The sequence below is a fragment of the Balaenoptera borealis genome (assembly GCF_965194805.1).
Source record: "Balaenoptera borealis genome assembly, chromosome: 1".
Lineage (NCBI taxonomy): Eukaryota > Metazoa > Chordata > Mammalia > Artiodactyla > Balaenopteridae > Balaenoptera > Balaenoptera borealis.
This window is the reverse complement of record NC_138860.1, coordinates 179,465,101-179,485,764: the sequence shown is the minus strand read 5'-3', so window position 1 is coordinate 179,485,764 and position 20,664 is coordinate 179,465,101. Positions and strand designations below refer to the sequence as shown.

At 51.8% G+C, this 20,664-nt stretch overlaps 2 protein-coding genes across 3 annotated transcripts in view; both read right to left on the bottom strand.

Annotated features, from left to right (window-relative positions):
* CAPZB (capping actin protein of muscle Z-line subunit beta) overlaps positions 1–20,664 on the bottom strand; it is a 137,762-nt gene that overhangs the window by 44,067 nt on the left and 73,031 nt on the right. The gene's annotated exons all lie outside the window — the stretch shown is intronic.
* Positions 1,360–6,326, bottom strand: LOC309633887 (small ribosomal subunit protein eS24-like). The gene is made up of 2 exons (XM_082403196.1): positions 6,087–6,326; positions 1,360–4,761 (listed from the first exon to the last, which is right to left on the bottom strand). Exons 1-2 carry the CDS (start codon positions 6,116–6,118, stop codon positions 4,266–4,268), a joined length of 528 nt encoding a protein of 175 aa, XP_082259322.1. The 5' UTR covers positions 6,119–6,326; the 3' UTR covers positions 1,360–4,265.

Sequence of the window (20,664 nt, the reverse complement as noted above, 5' to 3'; positions counted from 1 at the left end):
CTGTTGGGCTGATTCCTTGGCTTACCTGTTGGGCCCTGACTTTTGCCTAGAACCCCATTCTAACTGGCTGGGGCCCTGACACTACTGGCCTAATTTATCCTGGAGTATAGTAAAGACCAAGCAAACACGCTCTGAAGTGAGACTTCCTGACTCTACGACTCACTGGCCCCCTGGCCTGGGGCAAGTCACTTTATTTCTCTACCAAGTTGCATTTCCTCACCTGTAGAGTGGGGATAAGAAAAACCAACCCGGTTGGGGATTGCATGTGACAATGATGCATTCAGTACCCAGCAAAGCGTCCAGTGCGGGGCAACGCGTGCACATGAGGAACCGACGCACTGAGGCCCCTGCTTCCCCTCGGTCCCCAACACCACTGCTGCCTGTCATTCTCAGCCCGCAGCTCCAGCCTGGACGGCAGCCCCAGCCTGGACGGCAGCCCCGGCCTGGACGGCAGCCCCGGCCTGGACAGCAGCTCCGGCCTAGACAACAGCCCCAGCCTAGGCTGCACCTGAATTTGCTGTACTGCCCCAGGCACTGGATGAAAATGCACCACTGAGATCCAGTTCTGCCCAGAGTCATGCTGCCCCTCTCCTGCCAGTCCTGTTGCGGGTGGCTAAGTCCCCCAACAGAAGAAGCTTATAAGATAATGGGATTTAGTATAAAACAGGCTTGACTTCACTCCTATCCAAGAGACTAATCCACGGATCGAAAGTATTTCAATAATTTCTTCCCAGCACTTATACTAACTGAAATGATTTTTTAATTATTTGTGGTCATGTCTCTCTCCCTAGAACGTAGGTTTTACCAGGGCGAGGGCTTTGATCCTGTTCACCGCTGAATCCTCAGTGCCCAGGGCAGTGCCTGACACAGAGCAAGTGCTTGACGTATGTGGGAAGGAGGAAGGAAGGAGTTTTACAACACGGAGCCTCCCAAATGCCAATCGGCTTTATTTTTAACTTAATAAATTGGTGTGTAGCAAGGATCTTCACCCAAAGAGTGTGTAGTCAAGAACTAAACTTTTGGGCTTCCCTGGTGGCGCAGTGGTTGAGAATCTGCCTGCCAATGCAGGGGACACGGGTTCGAGCCCTGGTCTGGGAAGATCCCACATGCCGCGGATCAACTAGGCCCGTGAGCCACAATTACTGAGCCTGCGCGTCTGGAGCCTGTGCTCCGCAACAAGAGAGGCCGCGATGGTGAGAGGCCCGCGCACCGCGATGAAGAGTGGTCCCCACTTGCCACAACTAGAGAAAGCCCTCACACAGAAACTAAGACCCAACACAGTCATAAATAAATAAATAAATAAATAAAAGAACGTGAATTTCTTACAAAAAAAAAAAAAAAAAAAAAAAAAAAAAGAACTAAACTTTGATGGATACCAATGACAATTTCACCGTGGCTCCAACCAGGAATATGACCTGTGATGTGGTTCCAGAGCAGCAGACAGACAGAGCGGGAGTTTTAGTGAAAGTCCTGGCGTCTGTGTTACTATATGACCCCAAGGAGCACAGCGGCAGTGCGAGACTGAGAACTCAGAGACCTGGGTTCGAGCCCCTGCTCAGCTGTTAACTAGCCACGGAGACCTGGGCTGGGCCCGAGGTTGTTCATCTGGGAAACACAGCAGGTCAGTTGCATCAGACACAGATGGCTGCTGGGCCACTGTAAAAGCCTCACTGCTTCAGTGCAAATAATTCAGGTAAAGAAAGCCTCTAATCAAGACACTATTAGGTTCTTCGTATGGTTAAACGTATTCATCCTTTGAGAATGCCCCCTTTTTGGGTTGTTTTTGTTAAGGTGTCTGTAACTTGATGAAACGATAGGTTTTGTTTTTGTTCTAAAGGTTCACAACCAGTGACCTATTCCTCCTCTTCTCTTTTAAATGTCTCTGGCCTGTGAAATCAAAAAATGTGGCAGCCACTTTTCTACAAAATGGGATCCAGCCCTCCCTACCTGTCCAAGTAGATCTGGGTACTTTCAAGGCCAGCATAAAGGAGCAGGAGGGACTCCACCCCCCCTCCACACCCCACTTTGTAACGCATGTCCTTCGAAGCACAGACAACGCAGATTAAGGCAGCAGCGCAAGGGGTTGATCCGTGTTACCAGCTGTCATCAATGGCCACTCCTGTTGCCTGCCCAGCCTCCTTTCCTGTTCTTCTGGTCACAAAGCTCCTCACTCCATATGGTTGGGCAAGGCTGATCTCTACTCCACCACCAGCCATGGGCAACGACAGGGCCTCAGCCCCTGGCATATGCAAGGAAGAGTCTTCTCCAGGGGCGATGGAGGGACACACGGCTCACCTCCTTTCTGCCAGGGCAGCTGGGTTGGGGGTGCAGGGCCTGGGCTGCAGCAGGCATCGGGAGAGTACCTCCCTGCATTTCTGAGCACTGCAGGGCCGTGGAGATAGTACCTGAGCGCCCAGATCCAGCCACCCTTGAAGATCTGTGCCTGGACTTTTCAAGATCTACGGCCAGGTTCTAACCAACCTAAGGAAAACATACATCTGAACTGTAACTCACAAAGCTACGGCTGTGCACAGAAAAACACAGAGAGCTCATGAATGACGGATGACTTGCCCCACCACGAAAAGCACCTGGTTGTGATATGGCTGGATGATTCTCCACCCCAGCAGGTACAATTTTCGCCTTTTGGATAAACTCCCAAGTTGGGCCATATCCTTGTATTCTGTTTCCCTCCACCAGTCCTGTTTCTTTGATCAAAGATAAAATGCTCTGTAAAAATAACATCATTGTCGTCATGTGGAACGAGAAGTGTGGACTACACGGTGTGCTCGCAGATTCGTACCAGAGCAGCTGCCAAGGGTGCATTAGTCATGATCTGGCACCACCACCAACTCGTCTCACTCCCACCCCATCCCACCCCTTCCCACCCCTGCACTTCTGCCTGAACCCTCTCAAACCACCACACTGTCCTACTCAGTGCTTCTAGACATGCGAGTTTGCACATGCGTTCTTCCACTTAAAAATCCTCTCCACTTAGGGCTGCTGGATAAAATAATGCATTGGCCAGTTAAATTTGTATTTCAGACACATAATGAATAATGTTTTAGTATGTCTCCAGTTTACACACGACATATATTGTTTGTTAAATCTGGCAACCTATCCCCATATAGTCTTAAACCCTACCACCCTTCAGGGCCCAGCCGTAACTCCAACTTCCTTATCAAGATGTCACCTTCTCTGGAATTCCTGCAGTGACGATGGTATCAACTGAATCCTAAATGCTCTGGGGACGGCTGTTCTAACACTGGCCTCAACTATCAGGTTACTCCTTCCTCGAGACTTAACACTCTTCACTGAGCGCTGACTCGGTGCCCGCGGAGGCCGGTCCTCCAGACCCAGGCCAGTGACTCGTACACTGGTGGGTGCTCCGGCGTGTTGGTGTAAGTGGGTATCAATCCTATGATTTAGGGTCACAGTACAGACCCAACCCCACCCCACCTCCTAGTCATGTCAAATGCTTGGAACAGTGAAAGAAATCACATTAAGTCTCATGGATCACAAGTTTGCACAGCAATTTAAATGAAAGGACAGGTCCAAACAAAGCCGGGAGTTCACTTCAGGGTGTGAGTGTCATAGGCTCTGCTGCCTCGGGACCCAAGGAGGGCCTCTGGCGAGAACATGTGGTTGGTGTAGACCACCCGAGGGCTGGACGGTTTCTGTCCAAACTGCCCATCTGACCTGCTTAACAGCCTTTGTAAGGAATGCTCATTTAACACCAAAGGTGTCAGACCAATCCAAGCTGTTGGGGGGATTTAAACCTAATTCCAAGTGACGTGGAATAATAAACAACGTTGCATTGGCCAAGACAGCGTTCCCGTCATTGTTCTGGTGGTGAAGTTCATGCCTCCGTCGGTCTCTCCACTGCCACTCTGTGGCCACACCCCAGGGAGCAGGAACCGCCTCGCCCTTCACCACCGGCACCCCCACCTGGCTGACGAGCGCCCACGGGGCCACAGGAAAGATCGGGTGAAACAGGAATAAAGCGAAGTAGGGCAGGGAGAGGAAAAAATCCAGAAGGTAGAAGGCAGGAGAGAGGCTAGCACGCGACGAGCTACTGCCTCAGGTGACCCCTTAACGATACCGAGAATAAAGAGACGGACACCAGGAGGGGGCGGGGGTGCCAGGCGCTGCACTACGTAAACTCTACCTGCGTCGCCGCCTTGATTTTTTTATTTATTAATTTTTTCATGTAAAAGGCCTTAGTTTATTAATTCTCACGAAAAATCTGCACAAACACCGCAGAATCTTTACTCCTTCTGCTGTCCAATCTCCAGCTGACTTCTTTTTGCCAGCACCAAACTGGCCTTTGCAGTCCCCATGACCGTCTTTATTCTGCTCGTGCGTTCCTTTCGCTGCTTTCTTGAGGTCTTCTCGTACAGGCCATGTCTTGCAAGCCTGTGTTTGGGCTCATCCTTCTTCGCGTGACCCAAGGAATCGTAAATCATGCCAAGGCCAGTTGTCTTGCCATCACCAAAATGGGTTCTGAACCTAAACACAAAGATGACGTTTGGTGTGGTCTTGTACATTTTGGCTAGTGTTCCCCAAATTTCTGTCTTAGGTACTGTTGCCTTCCCAGGATGAAGGACATCAGTGACCACTTGTTCCCGCTGAAGTAGTTGGGTGGTCATGAACTTCCTGGTCCGGATAGTTACTGTGTTGTTCATGATGGCATGATGGTGGCTGATCTTCAAGCAGCCAGGGAGAAAAGAGCCTGCATCGCCTCCTTTAATCCTCAAAACAGCCCTGCATATAGATATGATTACTGTCCCTATTTTAAAGAAGGGCGAGGGAATTCCCTGGCGGTCCAGTGGTTAGGGCTCCGCGCTTCCACTGCAGGGGACACGGGTTCAATCTCTGGTCGGGGAACTAAGATCCCACATGCCGCATGGTGCGGCCAAATAAATAAAGGGGGGGGGTGGTGGTGGCAAAATAGGGCCTTAGAGAAGTAACTTGCCCCAAGTCACACAGCTACTAGCCAATGTCTAAGAAAAGACATGTGACATACAGTATATCTGGGTTAAAAAAATAAAAATTACAGGGACTTCCACTTCCCTGGTGGTCCAGTGGCTAAGACTCTGCACTCCCAATGCTGGGGGCCCGGGTTCGATCCCTGGTCGGGGAACTAGATCCTGCATGCTGCAGCTAAGAGTTCATATGCCGCAACTAAAGGTCCCGCACACCACAACTAAAGATCCCACACGACGCAACGAAGACCCGACGCAGCCAGATAAATAAATTTTTTAAAAAGCTATACAAAATAACTAAATAAAAATTACATTCACTCTTGCTGTTGCCTCAAACTGAATCCTTTTCTACTATCTAGCCCAACAGCTTATCACATGAAAAGAGATACAAATCAGAAGTTTCCGGCCACAAGTGAGGTTTGTGTTTGGGCCGCCATATGGTTCTACTTTGCCTCTTCCCCTTCTCCATTAGTTATTAATGTTGAAAAAAATTGTTCAACCAGAAAAAGAAACTTGAGATGAACCCTTAAAAAAGCACAAAAGCCAGACCAGTTCAACTCCATGGATAATCTAATCCACGGCGCCCTCGTCTTTAAGAAATGCACCCTTGTACCTCGGTTTTTTAAAAAAATGGCCAAATGAACACATTCCGTCTTTTGATCTGCCCGCTGGCTGAGAGCCCGCCACCAGAGAGATAAGAATCGAAAACAGACCGTGTTCGCTGGGTCGCACACTCAGATGAGTAACGTTGTTGAAACCATGGCTGGGCAGAGTGCTGGCTGGCCCCACTTCCCAGCAGACAGCAAAGTATCAGGATGCCAGGGCTCCCTCCCCGTGGCCAGCAGAGGTCTCTGCTTACAATCTGTTCCTTTTATTTTTTCCAAGGCCCCAAACCTTCCCCGCTTTTCTCTAATAAAAATTAAAAAAGAAAATAAGGAGAGTGCTTTCAATGACACACATGCCTGTGTCAGAAATACAACCTACAGGGTGGCATTCTGGAAAACACCAAACTCAAAATCAAACACAAGTTCGAATCCTTGGTCTGCCACTTTCTGGCTGAGTGTAACCTTCCTAAACCTCAGAACTGGGGGCTACAACACCTACCTCAGTAGATCCTGAGTGCCCACCCCAGGCATCTGCCATGGATTCAGCGGCAGACAAGATGCACGGGCACGGCCCTGCTCTCCCAAAGCACGCTCCAGTCGCTGGAAACAGACAAGGCACGAGGAGCCATCCTGAGAGTGGCGAGGGCTGTGACGCGGACCTGATGGGGATGGGAGGGGGACTGCAGGGATTCGGTGGTCTAGGAGGTGGACGGAGCTGACACGTGAGTGGAGGAAAGGAGAGGCACTGTGATGGGACTGAAGAGCCGGCCCCAGGCTCCCCCCGCCCCCACCCCCGCCCCCACCCCGAGGAGAGTAGAAGAGAGAAGCATCTGTGCGCTGGAGTCCTCGGCCAGGTGGAGCAGTGCCTGTGGGTCCCTTTAAATGTGATGGCAAGCCCCGGCAAACTGTTTTTCATAAAACTTCTTAAAGCCTCCCTCCCACCTCCTCCCCAGACTCCCAGGTTTAAGAAGGATGCACTTGAGGACCCATCCGTGAACGTGGGCCCAGGCGGCCTCCGGAGCCTATGGGAGATGAGGGACACCCCCCCAAGCCCCACCCCCCTGATCAGGGTGGAGGAAACAAAGTCCTCCCCACGATTGCCCAGCAGCAACTTTTTTTTTTTTTTTTTAAATATTTATTTATTTGGCTGTGCCGGGTCTTAGTTGCGGCGTGCAGGATCTTTAGTTGCGGCATGCGGGATCTTTAGTTGCATCATGTGGGATCTTTAGTTGTGGCATGGGGGATCTAGTTCCCTGACCAGGGACGGAACCCGGGCCCCCTGCACTGGGAGCACGAAGTCTTAGCCAATGGACCACCAGGGAAGTCCCAGCCCAGCGGCAGCTCTGTTACCAGGACCTTAGTTGTCACCAGAAACACCTTGGGCCCTGGAAGCAGAGTTTCCAAGTGAACTGATGTAACGCCTCTCCGAGTGTGGGTGCCCCGCACTGGGGACACCTCACCCCGCCCTGTAAACCCACTCAGAGGGTTTGCCTGAGGAAGCAGAGGGGGAGCCCAGGGGACCTTGCTCACCCTGCAGGACCCCACCCTCCCCACCGTGCGGACGGGAAAACCCAAGTGCAGGGAAGCGCCTCACACAGGCGGCTAGGTGGGGGCAGGGCAGAACTGGACTCTGAGTTCCAGACTCTGACCCAGCGATTCCAGAGCACAGGCCCCGCTGGGCCGGCAAGGCGAGGGGCTCCCGCTCCCACTCCCCCTTCCAGTGGGGCCCCGAGGAGAGGGGGTGAAAAAGGAAGAGAATCGGGGGGAACTCGGGGTCTGCACGGTCCCTGCCCGCCCGCCCCGACTCCTGCGCTGTGGGCAGGGGCCCGCGCCACTGCCAGCGCCACCACCCAGCACAGCCTGACCCCAGGGCCGCCGGCCCTCCTCGTGTTTCAGATCCGGCCTCTCTTCTAATTAAGCTATCATTGGACTCTGAGAACAATATTCTTTAAGTACAAGTTCAGACCGCTTCCTTCACTTGAAGATTGCGAATTATAAAATGCGCTTTTAAGGAGAACACTGTTAAATGTCCACGACAAGTGTAGGAAGCAATCTCCCAATTCTGGCAACATCATAACGTGTGCGAACCGTGCCCCTCCGATTCGGGCCACTGGCACGGGCTCCTGAGAGTCACACACTGCCAGCCGGGTCTCATCGCTGAGGGTCTAACACATGGGAAGCTGCCAACATTAGGAAATCGTTTCTGATCAACACGTTTTATTCTGCCTAGAAATCAATTTTTCATGTGCCATTAACAACAAAGAGCTGTCTCAAGAAACAATAAGCCTCCCGCCGCTCTTTTCTTAGGCAGGTGCCCCAAACCACCCCAGAGATAAATAATAAACAAAGGCAAACTTCCTGGGCTGGGTTTCAGCCATTCATACATACCCCAAAGCTTTGCCTTCTAGAAGCTTGCAGGCTGGAGTAAGAAGCCAGAAGCCTTTTCTGAAGAAGGGTCAGGAGGGGGCAGGACAAAGAGAAGACAAACTGAAAGGGGAAATTGAAATCACTACATGTGGGTCATCCAGGGGCACACACAAGGCTCCTGTTGTCCACGTGTAACCCTAAGCTTCCGGAAGGGGACGAACCAGGTGCTTGGAGCCTAATTAAATTAACTGTTCCCTGGCCGGGAGCGACCGCATCACCTGTGTCTGCGCTGAGAGAAGCTGGGGTCCTTCTAAGCCACCCACTCCTCTTTTTTTTTTTTTTTTTAAATAAATTTATTTATTTATTTATATTTATTTATTTTTTGGCTGTGTTGGGTCTTCGTTTCTGTGCGAGGGCTTTCTCCACTTGCGGCGAGCGGGGGCCACTCTTCATCGCGGTGCGCGGGCCTCTCACTATCGCGGCCTCCCTTGTTGCGGAGCACAGGCTCCAGACGCGCAGGCTCAGTAGTTGTGGCTCACGGACCTAGTTGCTCCGCGGCATGTGGGATCTTCCCAGACCAGGGCTCGAACCCACGTACCCTGCATTGGCAGGCAGATTCTCAACCACTGCGCCACCAGGGAAGCCCCCACCCACTCCTCTTAATGAAGGGCTGGCCCCCGAGGGATAGGGCACGATACACAAGCACCTTTAAGAAGCCAGAGGCAGAAAACTCACTGGGTCTAAGTTACGTGCACTGGCTCCTGAGGGCTTCGCACAGCCACCAGGCTGGTTTCAGGAGCTGCTGCACACGGGGCAGCCAACTGCCTCGGCCTGGACGGCCGCGGGCGGGAAGCTCCCCGACCTGGCCTGGGCCCAGCCTCCCGCCGCAGCCCCACCTCTCCCGCGAGCCCCTCAGCCACCCCTCCAGCCGAAATCCTGACAGTCTCTCCACCAGGATCGCCTGTCCTTCTCCCGGTGCTACCTAGTGACCCCCAGTTATCCTTCAAGGTCCTCTTCTACGCATGCCCAAGGCTTCCTTAGCGAAGGCAATGCCCCTCATCTATGGGCCACACCCCTGCCGCTCTGTATGAGACTGGGTCCCAGGCCGCACGGATTCGGGATGGGGTGTCTTTCCTCAGGGCAGGGATGAGATGTCTGGACGGCCCTGGGCCTAGCGTAAGGCTGGCTGGGCTTCCTAAATGCCGGTGGGACCGTGGTTGAATTGTGGAAAAGGAGGGCCACTCAGGTGGAGCTCTGATCTTTTGAAGCCCATGTCTTGTCTCAGCGGGAAGCGCCCCCCAGTGTTCTTCAGCACCTCTCCTAGAGCTGGACTAGGGATCAGCTGGGTGGGTGGGTGGGGGCGACAGTGAGAGGGTGATGACCTGGGGCGGCACCGCATCACTGTGACCAAGGGCCTCCCAAGGCGGATGCAGACTTGAGCTCCTGCACCTTCCCTGGGGTGTGGACCACCACCTTGCGAGGACCTGTGGGGCCGGCCCTTGCCCCTCACACTCCACACAGGCGCCTCCTGAAGCTGGGCCCATAGCCTCCCCTGTGCGAGGAAGGCATGTGTGGACAGAGTGTAGATCTCTTCCCGAACGGCCTGCGGTCCTGCTTTCTCAGGCTGTGTTAAAGCATTATTGCATTGGGTGCATTCTTACAAATCACCTCAAATCTTTCTGGGAAAAAGACCAGGGAAAAATACATTAAAACAACTCGCTTATCACATGGTCTTTCTGCAAAGACAATGTAACTTCACGGGCCGGACAGAGGGTCCATCTGTTTTAGTATTACCGTTTTAGTGTTATTAGTATTATTAAAGCAATGATCCTAACAACAGCAAAGATTTTTTTTTTTTTTAAGTGCCTGCTATGCATGAGACACTCTTCTAAGCACGGAACACACGTCCTCATTTTATCATCATGGCAACCCTGTACGAAGCAGTGGTGCTACTGTTATCCCAATTTATGCCGAGTTCTCATAATTTACAGATGAGGACACTGAGGCACAGGGAGGTTCAGTATAATAACTTGGCTGAGGTCACACAGGTCGCAGGTGGCAGAGCCAGAATTCAAGGAAACCCATGCAATCCCACCCCAGGACTCCTCAGGGCCACCCGGGGAGGCCAAGGACCTTGTGAGGCAGCAGCCGAGGCTCAGAGCCACGCAACCACTGAGTCACATGCCACAGTCCTGGTTCCTTCCACCATACGTTCTCTCCAAACTCTCAAGACCACAGACTTGTAAACAACCCAGACAGCGCAACAGTCCACCAGAACCCAGTGATGCCGCCGCTCCCCTTCAAGTGGAACCGCTCACGCCGTGCGAGCACGTGTGTCTGAGCGGGGGTGGGGGCCAGCACGGATGTGCCACGTTATGTGAGGGATACCCAGAGCAAGTTGGTGGCTTTTCTTTCCGCCGTAGCACAAAAATCATCCTGGCTGGCTGGCCACAACGTTTCACACTGGATTCTTTCCACTGGATGGATGTCTCATGAAGGTTTTGTTTTAACTTCACCAAGTCAGCCAGAGAAAATGACCACGCACGGCCAAAGAAAAATCTGCAACTCTTCCTATTGGGGAAACAGTCAGATCTGCTCAGGAGTAATGGATGTCTCCCCTTCGCTGTCTGTGTCTTCCCGGATCAAGAGCTCCTCTGTTTCTCCACTTTGGCTCATTAGGAAGTAAAACCCAAATCCTCCAGATAAAATCTACCTAACGTATGAAGGATTAAATACAGTGTCCCCATCCTCAAAGTCTCATAGGAGAGAGCGGGGCACAAGTGAAGCCCCAGCGTGCTCTGTGCTCTGGACCGGGGAAGTACTGGATGCTATGGAAACGAGGGGGGTTGCCCAGAGCTTCTCTGGAGGGGAAGAGGAGCAGGGGAGGCCGGGGTACATGTCTTGAGGAGCTAACATCTGAGCTCAGTTATAAAAACTGAAGCACGTCTGTGGCAGAAGAGGTCACAGAGAAGCCGGCGGGACTGAGAGGCAGGAGTGCCCATCTGGTCAAAGGAGTGCAGCGTGGAACGCTGAACACTGACGGCCACACAACTCTGTGAAGATGCTGAAAAGCCCCTGCACGTTTTAAAAGGGTGAATTTTATAGTACGTGAATTGTATCTACATAATCACAATTTTATCTCTATTGCATATAATAAAAAAAAAAGGTGAATTGAGAGAATATTCTAGGCAGAGAGCATAGGCATATTCCAGGGAACTGTAAGTTCAATGCAAATACAAAAAAATTAATTGGGGTTTCCAGCAGATAAGAATATGTTACATGACCTAAGTTTTAGGTTAGTAAAAAGTGACCCCGGGCATCAGGAACCAGGGGCAGGGTTATCTTTCTCTTCACTCTTGTATCTATCTGGTTATTGACCCTTACAACCCAGAGCTTTCTAAATGAGAATAAATTAATGCAGCACATGGTAGGGATGCATCACCAGCCTGGAAGCCAGAGGTGGGTCTTCAGTGAAGTGGGGCTAGATCACCAGATGAGCCGTAGCTGCCCTGGTCCTCAGTTTCCTCATCTCTAAAATGGACCAGGGGGCTTCCCTGGTGGCGCAGTGGTTGAGAATCTGCCTGCCAATGCAGGGGACACGGGTTCGAGCCCTGGTCTGGGAAGATCCCACGTGCCGCGGAGCAACTAGGCCCGTGAGCCACAACTACTGAGCCTGCGCGTCTGGAGCCTGTGCTCCGCAACAAGAGAGGCCGCGATAGTGAGAGGCCCGCGCACCGCGATGAAGAGTGGCCCCCGCTCGCCGCAACTAGAGAAAGCCCTCGCACAGAAACGAAGACCCAACACAGCCAAAAATAAATAAATAAATAAATAAATAAATTTTAAAAAACATTAAAATAAAAAAATAAAATGGACCAGGGACTTCCCCGGTGGTCCAGTGGTTAAGACTTAGCCTTCCAATGCATGGGGTGTGGGTTCGATCCTTGGTCGGGGAGCTAAGATCCCACATGCCTCGGGGTCAAAAAACCAAAACACAAAACAGAAGCAATTATTGTAAAGAATTCAATAAAGACTTTAAAAATGGTCCACAGCAGAATGTAAATTGATACAACCACTATGGAAAACAGTATGGCGGTTCCTTAAAAAACTAAAAATAGAACTACCATACGACCCAGCAGTCCCACTACTGGGCATATACCTTGAGAAAACCATAATTCAAAAAGAGACACGTACCACAATGTTCACTGCAGCACTATTTACAATAGCCAGGACACGGAACCAGCCTAAATGCCCATCAACAGATGAATGGATAAAGATGTGGCACATATATGCAATGGAATATTACTCAGCCATAAAAAGAAACGAAATTGAGTTATTTGTAGTGAGGTGGATGTACCTAGAGTCTGTCATACAGAGTGAAGTAAGTCAGAAAGAGAAAAACAAATACCGTATGCTAACGCATATATATGGAGTCCAAAAAAAAACACAACAAAATGGTACTGATGAACCTAGTTGCCGGGCAGGAATAAAGAAGGAGACACAGAAAATGGACTTGAGGAAACGGGGTGGGAGGGGGAAGCTGGGGTGAAGTGAGAGTAGCATCGACATATATACACTACTGAATGCAAAGTAGTTGGCTGGTGGGAAGCAGCAGCATAGCACAGGGAGATCAGCTCGGTGCTTTGCGACGACCTAGAGGGGTGGGATAGGGAGGAGGGGAGGGAGGCTCAAGAGGGAGGGGATATGGGGACATGTGTATGCATATGGCTGATTCGCTTTGTTGTGCAACAGAAACTGACACAGTACTGTGAAGCAATTATACTCCAATAAAGATCTATTAAAAAAAAAAATGGTCCACAACAAAAAAATCTTTAAAAAAAATAAAATAAAATGGACCCAAACTGAACAAGATGGATGTCATGGTTCTCCAAGGCAGAGGAGAGGCACTTGGTGGGGCTCAAGGTGGTAAAAGAGTAAGAGGGGAAGTCTGGGCCCAACACGATCCATTCAAGTTTGCTATAAGATTTAATTTGGGGCTTCCCTGGTGGCACAGTGATTAAGAATCCACCTGCCAATGCAGGGAACACGGGTTCGAGCCCTGGTCCGGGAAGATCCCACATGCCGCGGAGCAACTAAGCCCGTGCGCCACAAATACTCAGCCTGCGCTCTAGAGCCCGCAAGCCACAACTACTGAGCTCACGTGCCACAACTACTGAAGTCCGCGCACCTAAAGCCCATGCTCCGCAACAAGAGAAGCCACTGCAGTGAGAAGCTCACGCACTGCAACAAAGAGTAGCCCCCGCTCGCCGCAACTAGAGAAAGCCTGCACGCAGCAACGAAGACACAACGCAGCCAAAAAAAAAAAAACTTTATTAAAAAAAAGATTTAGTTTGAAAAGAGGGCTCCACGAATTTTTAAAATGTCTGAAAACCACTAGACTAGATGACCAGTAAGGTTCATTTCAGTGTTAAGATCCTACAAAGTTTCATAGCGCAAAACTTAGTTTATTTACTTATCATCTCTACGACCATCCAGGATATGGCTGTATGAACTCATCAAAAGTTTGTGACATTCTAAAAAAAAAAGCTTGTGACGTTCTTCCTAAAACAAAATGTCTACTGAGCAAGGTACTTGGTGAGACCCCAAACTGACTAAGCCCTGGGCCTGTCTCCAAGATGCACAGGCGTGAATGACCCACGACAGGGGAAGAAGAAAAAAGCTTGTGACTGCATGCGCTTCTCCCCTGAACTCCAGTTCAAATTTAAAATTCTTAGGAAAGTCCTCTATTTGTAAAACCCAAATTACCAACCCCCCTTCTCTCTTCCAGGAGTGCTCTCCTGCCCCCAGAGGCCCCTGCCCCAATCCTATTCCCCAAAGGGAAGCCCAGCTTTTCCTGCTCCCCATGGCACAGACCTTTATCAACTTGAGTGTCCCCTTCACTGGTCTGAGGCTCCTGCTGGGTGGCCTCAACCCAGAGCCGGCAGGACCCGCAGCTGCTCCTCACGGACCCTGTTCTCGGCCGACTGCAAAGGTTGGGGAAAGCAGGCCGAGTGTGCCACGCTCTGCTCAAGGGTTTAAATCTGTCTCCCAAACTAGACGCGCTCTAAGGGTGTGACCTGGGCACTCCTCCTCCAGGGCCAGTGCCTGCCAGCCTGCACAGGGCTTCCTGACGGCCCTCAGAAAGGAAATGCTTTCTGCCTCTTCTGGTCCTGGGAAGTGGAATCTTTCTCCAACTCACTTGTATCATATTTCTCATCAACCAGAGGGCAGGATCTAACTTAGAGAGAGACCTCTTCATGGAAGCTCTCCGAGCATTTCATAAAACTCTGCTCTCTGAGCCCCCCAGCAACAGGATGCCATACAGTTCCTGAAATGCAGGCGCTAGGCAGACCTCCTACTGGAGAATTCTATCAGGGCAAGGCCAAGGAAGGGGTCTTTGTGCATTTCTGATGAATTGTGCCTCTGGCTCCAGCTGACAAGGACCAGGTATCTTCTTCACCTGGGGAGAGCTTAGCCTCCTGCTAACACATCCCGATCCTCACCTAGGTCAGATTCCTTCTGAAGTACTTCCCTGGCCTTGCAGCACGGCTCCCATTAAACAGAAGCATGGGAGGAAGAAGCTCTTTTGTCCTCATCCACCTAGAAGTTACAACAGCATGGCCACCAGCAGCACCCGCTGCCACCTCCCAGTGCCGTGGTGAGATACAGACAACGAGGTTAACGACAACAAATAACCAAAGAGCATCTGTGCACGCAATTCCAAAGAGACTTAAATTTCCTGTACAGAGGCAGAATAAAAGCCAAAAAGGAAAAAACTTCCCTCAAACAAGAGTGGGGGCTTTCAAGGAGAACTTGCTGAGTGGCAAACATTTCGGAAAGATGGAATTTTAAACACAAACACCAAAGGGCAGAGATTTGAGGCAGAAGAGCTATGCACGCAGCTGGGAGGCCCTTTAATTAGGGAAAGATTTGCAAAGCCTGTGGAGCATAGGCAAATCTCCCCGTGGTCTCCGGAATGGGAAGAATGTGGAAAGCAATGGGGTAATCAACAAGTTCCAATTTGCTTGACACTCTCACCCAGAAGGAAGCACGTGGTCTTGTCCCCTGCCACCTTTCAGTGGTCCCAGTGATCCCTTAAAGCAACAGAAGAGGACCACCGGGCCGTGGGAGAAGACAGGCTGGATTTTCTCCTTCCTAAGGGTGTTTCCCACAGACAGCACGCAAGAAAGCTCTTCTGTCAAGGACTTTTAAGGCAAAAACATGATTCAAGGGAAAACTAACCCCTGGGCACCCCCCACCCCCCGCCCAGACCTAGGGACTGTATTTCTGCATGTATTATAGAGCACTCTCGCAAGTATTTCCAGTGGACTTAAATATCCTGCACTTGGGCAAATGATCTGTAATAAAATGGAAAAATGATATCCCCTGCTCATCCAAATGGAACACTCGGACTCCCAAGGGGCAGGAGCAGAAACAATGGTTTTCCCCAAATAGCCGACACCCGCACTGATACTCTTCTTTTGGGACATGGTGACATTCAATGCAGCGCTGGGGCACAGGTAATTAAATTCTACTTTGGAGGATACCCTGTGTGAGGATTCCCAGCAGTCACAAGAAGAGTTACCAAATCTTAAATTATAAGGGTAACAAGGATCAGGAACAAAGGCACAGACTTTGCACCCCTCTCCACCACCAAAATCTAAGAGTTCAGGAAAAACGGAAAGTCAGGAGTTTACTTTGGGTTCCCTCAGGGGCAGCAGCTGTTACTGACCAGAGCTGCAAAGGAGGCGCCCGGACTTGACAGAACGCCTGACTGGATCGGAGTCAGAAAGTTCCAGGTCTCTGTGAGATCAGACAAGATAAGGCCGGTGGCACTGGCAGCTCCATAAAGCACTTGGCCAGCAAGCTCACTGCTTCCCAGGAGAGGACTGAGGTGGGCTTTTCCAGAGGCAGACGGGCACGTGGAGTAACCTAAGAAAAAGGCCCATTTCCCAGCCCTAATCTTGAAATTACAGGTAGTCAATTGATCTCCGTCCCCTCCCTCATCCACCTAGAAAGTCTGAGCAGCAACCAACAGCTGATCCTCAGCACAACTGGAGTGTGCGCCCGTCACCTGCTTTTTGGCAAGGGATCCACAAGGCCTGAGCCAGTGCCCACGGCTCATCAGGCATCGGTTCACGGGCTGTGATCGGGACGGAAACACACTGTCCCTGCTCAGTCTTGGCCTGGCTGGTTCCCTTCCTAGCGCCCTGTGAGGCTGTCTCAGGCTCCACCTACTCCGAGGAGCCTTCCCTGGTGCCCCTCGGTGGTGCTTCCACAGAACTCTGTGCTCCTCTCATGGGAATCCTTGTAGTGGATCCACCTGGGTATCTACTCCCCCTCCCGCCCAGGACTGTGCGTGCTCTGAAGACAAATCTCATTGCACTTATCACTCTGACCCCAGGGCTTTGGCTCAGGCCCTAGCACTCAGCAGGGGCTCCAACAAGCCTTCCCTGAGTGTCCATCACGTGCCACACACTGGAGATACAAAGGTGAACAGAGCAGACATGAGATCCCTGCCCTCAGAAAGCTGAGTGGGCAGCGGCAGACTCCTATAATTAAGCCATTCCTGCCGAGAGTAAAGGTGAGCGCCGTGGCCGGGTGATGAGGTGGGAGGGGGCGGGGAGTGGGGCCCAAGCGGAGGGCTGCCAGACAAGTAGGGTGGGTGTGAGATGTGTTCCCAGTAAAGGGGATGGCACGGACAAAGACCCAACGAGACAGGCCATGGGGCCTCTGGGAGACCCTAGAGCAAGTCAGTATGGCTGGAGCAGAGGGGTCGTGGGGAAGGCAGGAGGGGTGGACGGGGCCCGATCAAGAGTTCTCAAACCCAGACCGCTGTCTGGGCTCGGCCCTGATGACACTGCGGAGCCGTGAAGGGCCGCGGAGGGTCATGACCGGCACCACGTGGGCAATGGCTACTCTGGCTGCAGAAAGCGAGCTGGGGCAGGTGGGGGCTATAGGCACGGAGGTCCAGAGGCTGGCAGGGGCAGCCAGTGATCTAGGGTGGGGTAGCAGCAAGAGAGTGTTCACTGGACTGCTCTAACATGAGGATAAACACACCTTCCGCCGACAGGCTGGATGGGGGTGGGCCGCGCTCTTTCCAAGTGACCACTTTGGGCACATGGAACCATGTCTCCCTTGGTCTCCAACCGTCTGAGCCGCACCCAACGCCGCTGGGGCCTGCCTCTCTCCTGGACCCCCAGCCGTCACACGCCTGCTTACTAACGCCTTCACTGTCGAGACCCACGAGGTGAAGCACTAGAGGTACTGGCGTTAAGACTGAGGAGGCCTGAGCCCGCCTCACTGCCCCCTTCCCGGCGGGGAGCCGGCTGCATCTCCTAGAGCCTGATCAGAAAGCACTCACCCAGCGACCGGGCCCAGGGGGAAAGCAGACCACCCTGACAAGGGGCACACTCCTTAAAAGGACAGCTGAGCTCTAATGGGCAAGGCCAAGATTCAAGCTGCTCTGTCACTGAACTTCTCCACTCACTACCTGCTGTCATCAAGGCCACAAGGAGAGCTGGCCAGCATCTTCTTTTTCGTTGTCACAGCAGTTAGCACTGACACTGAGCGCTCACTTGCAACCCGACACCGCCCCAAGCCCCTGAGCCACGCTACTCAGTCCTCACAGCTGCCCTCTTTGAGAACGAGGTAAAGTCATCATTCGCTTCCTTGTATAAACGAGGAAACTGAGGCACAGAGAACTGAAGTCGCCTACTCAAGGTCACCTGGATAATTCAGGGCACACCCAGAGGCCGCTAACTCAGACTCCCGTGGTCTTAAAGACTCAAGATGATTTACCGCCTTTCCGAGTACTGCCACCTGCCAGGGCCACCAGCCCTGGGCATGCGGGGCTGAGGTCTCCTGCGTTACGTCTCAGCTTCACAGCATCTTTGTCTCCCTGCATCTCTCCGCCTCAGATGACGCAGCATAGGAAGCATAATATGCCCCCTCCCCTCGCAGAGTTCGGGGTGGGTGGGTTTATTGGATGGTTAACTAATATTTATTTAGCATCGACGACATGGCCAGGCACTGCGCAGGGTCTGGAGATACGGAGGTGCATGCTTACATCCCACAGGTGTTTCCAATCCAGAGGGCCCTTGGGTGCTAATAATACAAAATTACAGCACACCATCAACAGGAAGTGCTCGAAGCCAACCCCTGCTGCGTGACACAACTTGGAGATGTGGCTTCCCTAACACACAGTGCTGAGAAACAGGAAGCTCAGTGAAACAGGGAGGAAAATGCTGGGGAGGCAGTAGTAGGTGAGCAACTTACATCGCCTGGTGCACATCCCTACTCCCAACTGCTTTCGACACACAGTCAGAAAGAGAGGAAAACCCACTCGTGTGAAGGATAATCATTTCCAGCCTGGGGCAAATCTCCTGAAGGGTTCTGTTCTGAACCCAGAGTGTTATTTTAGCTTCCAGTCAACAGTAATTAAGTGTGCCTGTACATTCCAGAAAGAGGGGACAGGGAGATTAACGATAATTAAATCTCTTCTGTATTTGGCTTCGAATCTCTCCTCTGAGTAGCCTGCTGTCAAATACTTGTTCCAAAGCCTCCATCTGACCTAACTCCTACCACCACCATCTCTAACATCAATTCTGCTCTTAGCTTGAAGGTTTCGATTACATAGAAGGTAACAGGCCCGCTAGGACCCGAAAGTCTGGAGTGTCACAAGTGCCATTCATACCTCTTCTGCTCACCAAACATCCAGAGTTTGGTCGGTAATCGTGTACAAAGGGGGGCCACAGGCTGGACGGCCCCTTCGTGAGGCCTCTCACAGGCAGGTTCTGTGCATGTTGTGATTGACAGGGTCTCTAATCAACCTTAATTGTGAGTGCGATGGGCCCAGGAAGGCAGCAACAGATGTGGCAAAGGGGCAAGCGTGAAACGTCCGACTAATGAATAAAAAGTGTCCGGCCTGATGAGGGCCACTGACCCAAAAATGGAGGAGGGCGGAATCATCCCTCACCCCTGCACCTTTTCAGAAGCTCTTACTCCTTTATGCGAGCAATGGGAAGCCTCCCCCGCCTCCAATCCCCCAACAACAACAACAAAAAGTGACGGTGGTGCCGCTGGGTGGTGGCAGCCGCTGCCTGGAGGTGGGGACCATGTGAGCATTACCGTGGATGCTTCCGTCTCCGTCAGGATCTCGGCTTAAACCACGGACGCCCGAACAGGACGCCCTTTCAAGGTGGGAAGGGGAAAGCTACTCTCTATTGAAGACTGAACAGCGTCTTGCTGGTGCTAATTACTGTGACAATATCTGCATTCAGAGCCAGCCATCCGCTGGTGACCTGCAGTGACAAGGAGAAAGCTGTTCCTGGGGGAGCTGTGGGCAGAGCCAGCAGGCAGGAGAAGGGCAGGATTCTGACTGGATGGGCCTGGGGACCCTGACGCTGCTACTTACTAATCAGCTGTGAGGCTCTGACCAACTCATTAAGTTTCTCAGTTTCTTCATCTGTAAAATGGGGCTATAGAAGACTAACCTCGTGGTAAATGTATAAAGCGTCTAGAACAGTCTCTGGCATCTGATGGTTATCAATTAAAGCCAGGAGACCAGCACGGTTTTTATTCATTTGCACACTGACCACACTGCACTTGTGCAAATCTGGTGCGACCTCAGAACTCCGTGCAGCCCCTCTAAGCCAGGTACTATGCTAAAGCTTTACATACACGATCTCTAGTTTTCGAGGTCAGGGTCGTCAGGCCCACCACCTCCTAGACGGGGAAGTCAAGGCTCCGAGGACACACAGCTAAGATGTGATGAAGATGAGAGCGGAGTTTGGCTGGGGCTTCAGACTGCAAGGCGTTCAACTGAATCACATCCCACTGCTCCTTAGCAGACATGTCGGCCACCCGGTCTCAGACTAAGAGTTGCCCTAAAAACACCTAACCAAGAATTTTACAGAAGCTTGATCTCCAAGTATACAAAAATAGGCTGCTTTAACCTGGCAAATGGCGGGGTAAGGGGGAGAGGGGGGGACGGGGAGAAGGGAACCATTAAATAACCAATCTGTTTCGAAGGAGAGTGCAAAATAAACGGGCACTCTGCTTCCAGCCCACCCCCCAAACTTCCACTCCTTGGCTGGTAGCACATGCATCGGGGGTATGAACAGGCAAGAGCAGGTGAGATGCTAAAATATCTTCCCCACCACGAGAAGCAGACTCAGGAGAGGCTCAAGAGGGAACAAAAACCATGGAATAGAGGAGCACTGCCAGTTGACTGTGAAAGACCCTCAGGTGTGGACTTGGGGGTTCTCCAGCTGGAGAAAAGGGGTGCCTGGGGGTTACACTGGCAGCAGGGAGGAGGAGGATAAAAATTAGAGACGGGGGTTCAAGCCAGGGACAAGAAATGAGCAGTCTTGACAAGGTGCAAGCGTAAAGTGAATGCAAGTGAAGGCATGAGAAAGCACGACACTGGATAATAGAGAAAGGGATCCTGGGGACTCAGAGCTCGCAGCTGGCCTGTACGGGATGATATACAGGTGGGTACCTGGGTGGCACCCCTGGATGGCTGGAGTGAAGGTCATGAGGTCAAATGACCTGGGAGGTGACAATGTCAGCTGGCTTGTCCTTGGACATTGAGATCAACCTTAAAACCCCTCTCCACCTCGTAAGACCATCCAACTACCTGGAGCAGTGAGAAGAGTGGCCGCCCAAGCAATGAGCAAGGGGAGTGGAAGAGACCCACACCATCCAGGGAG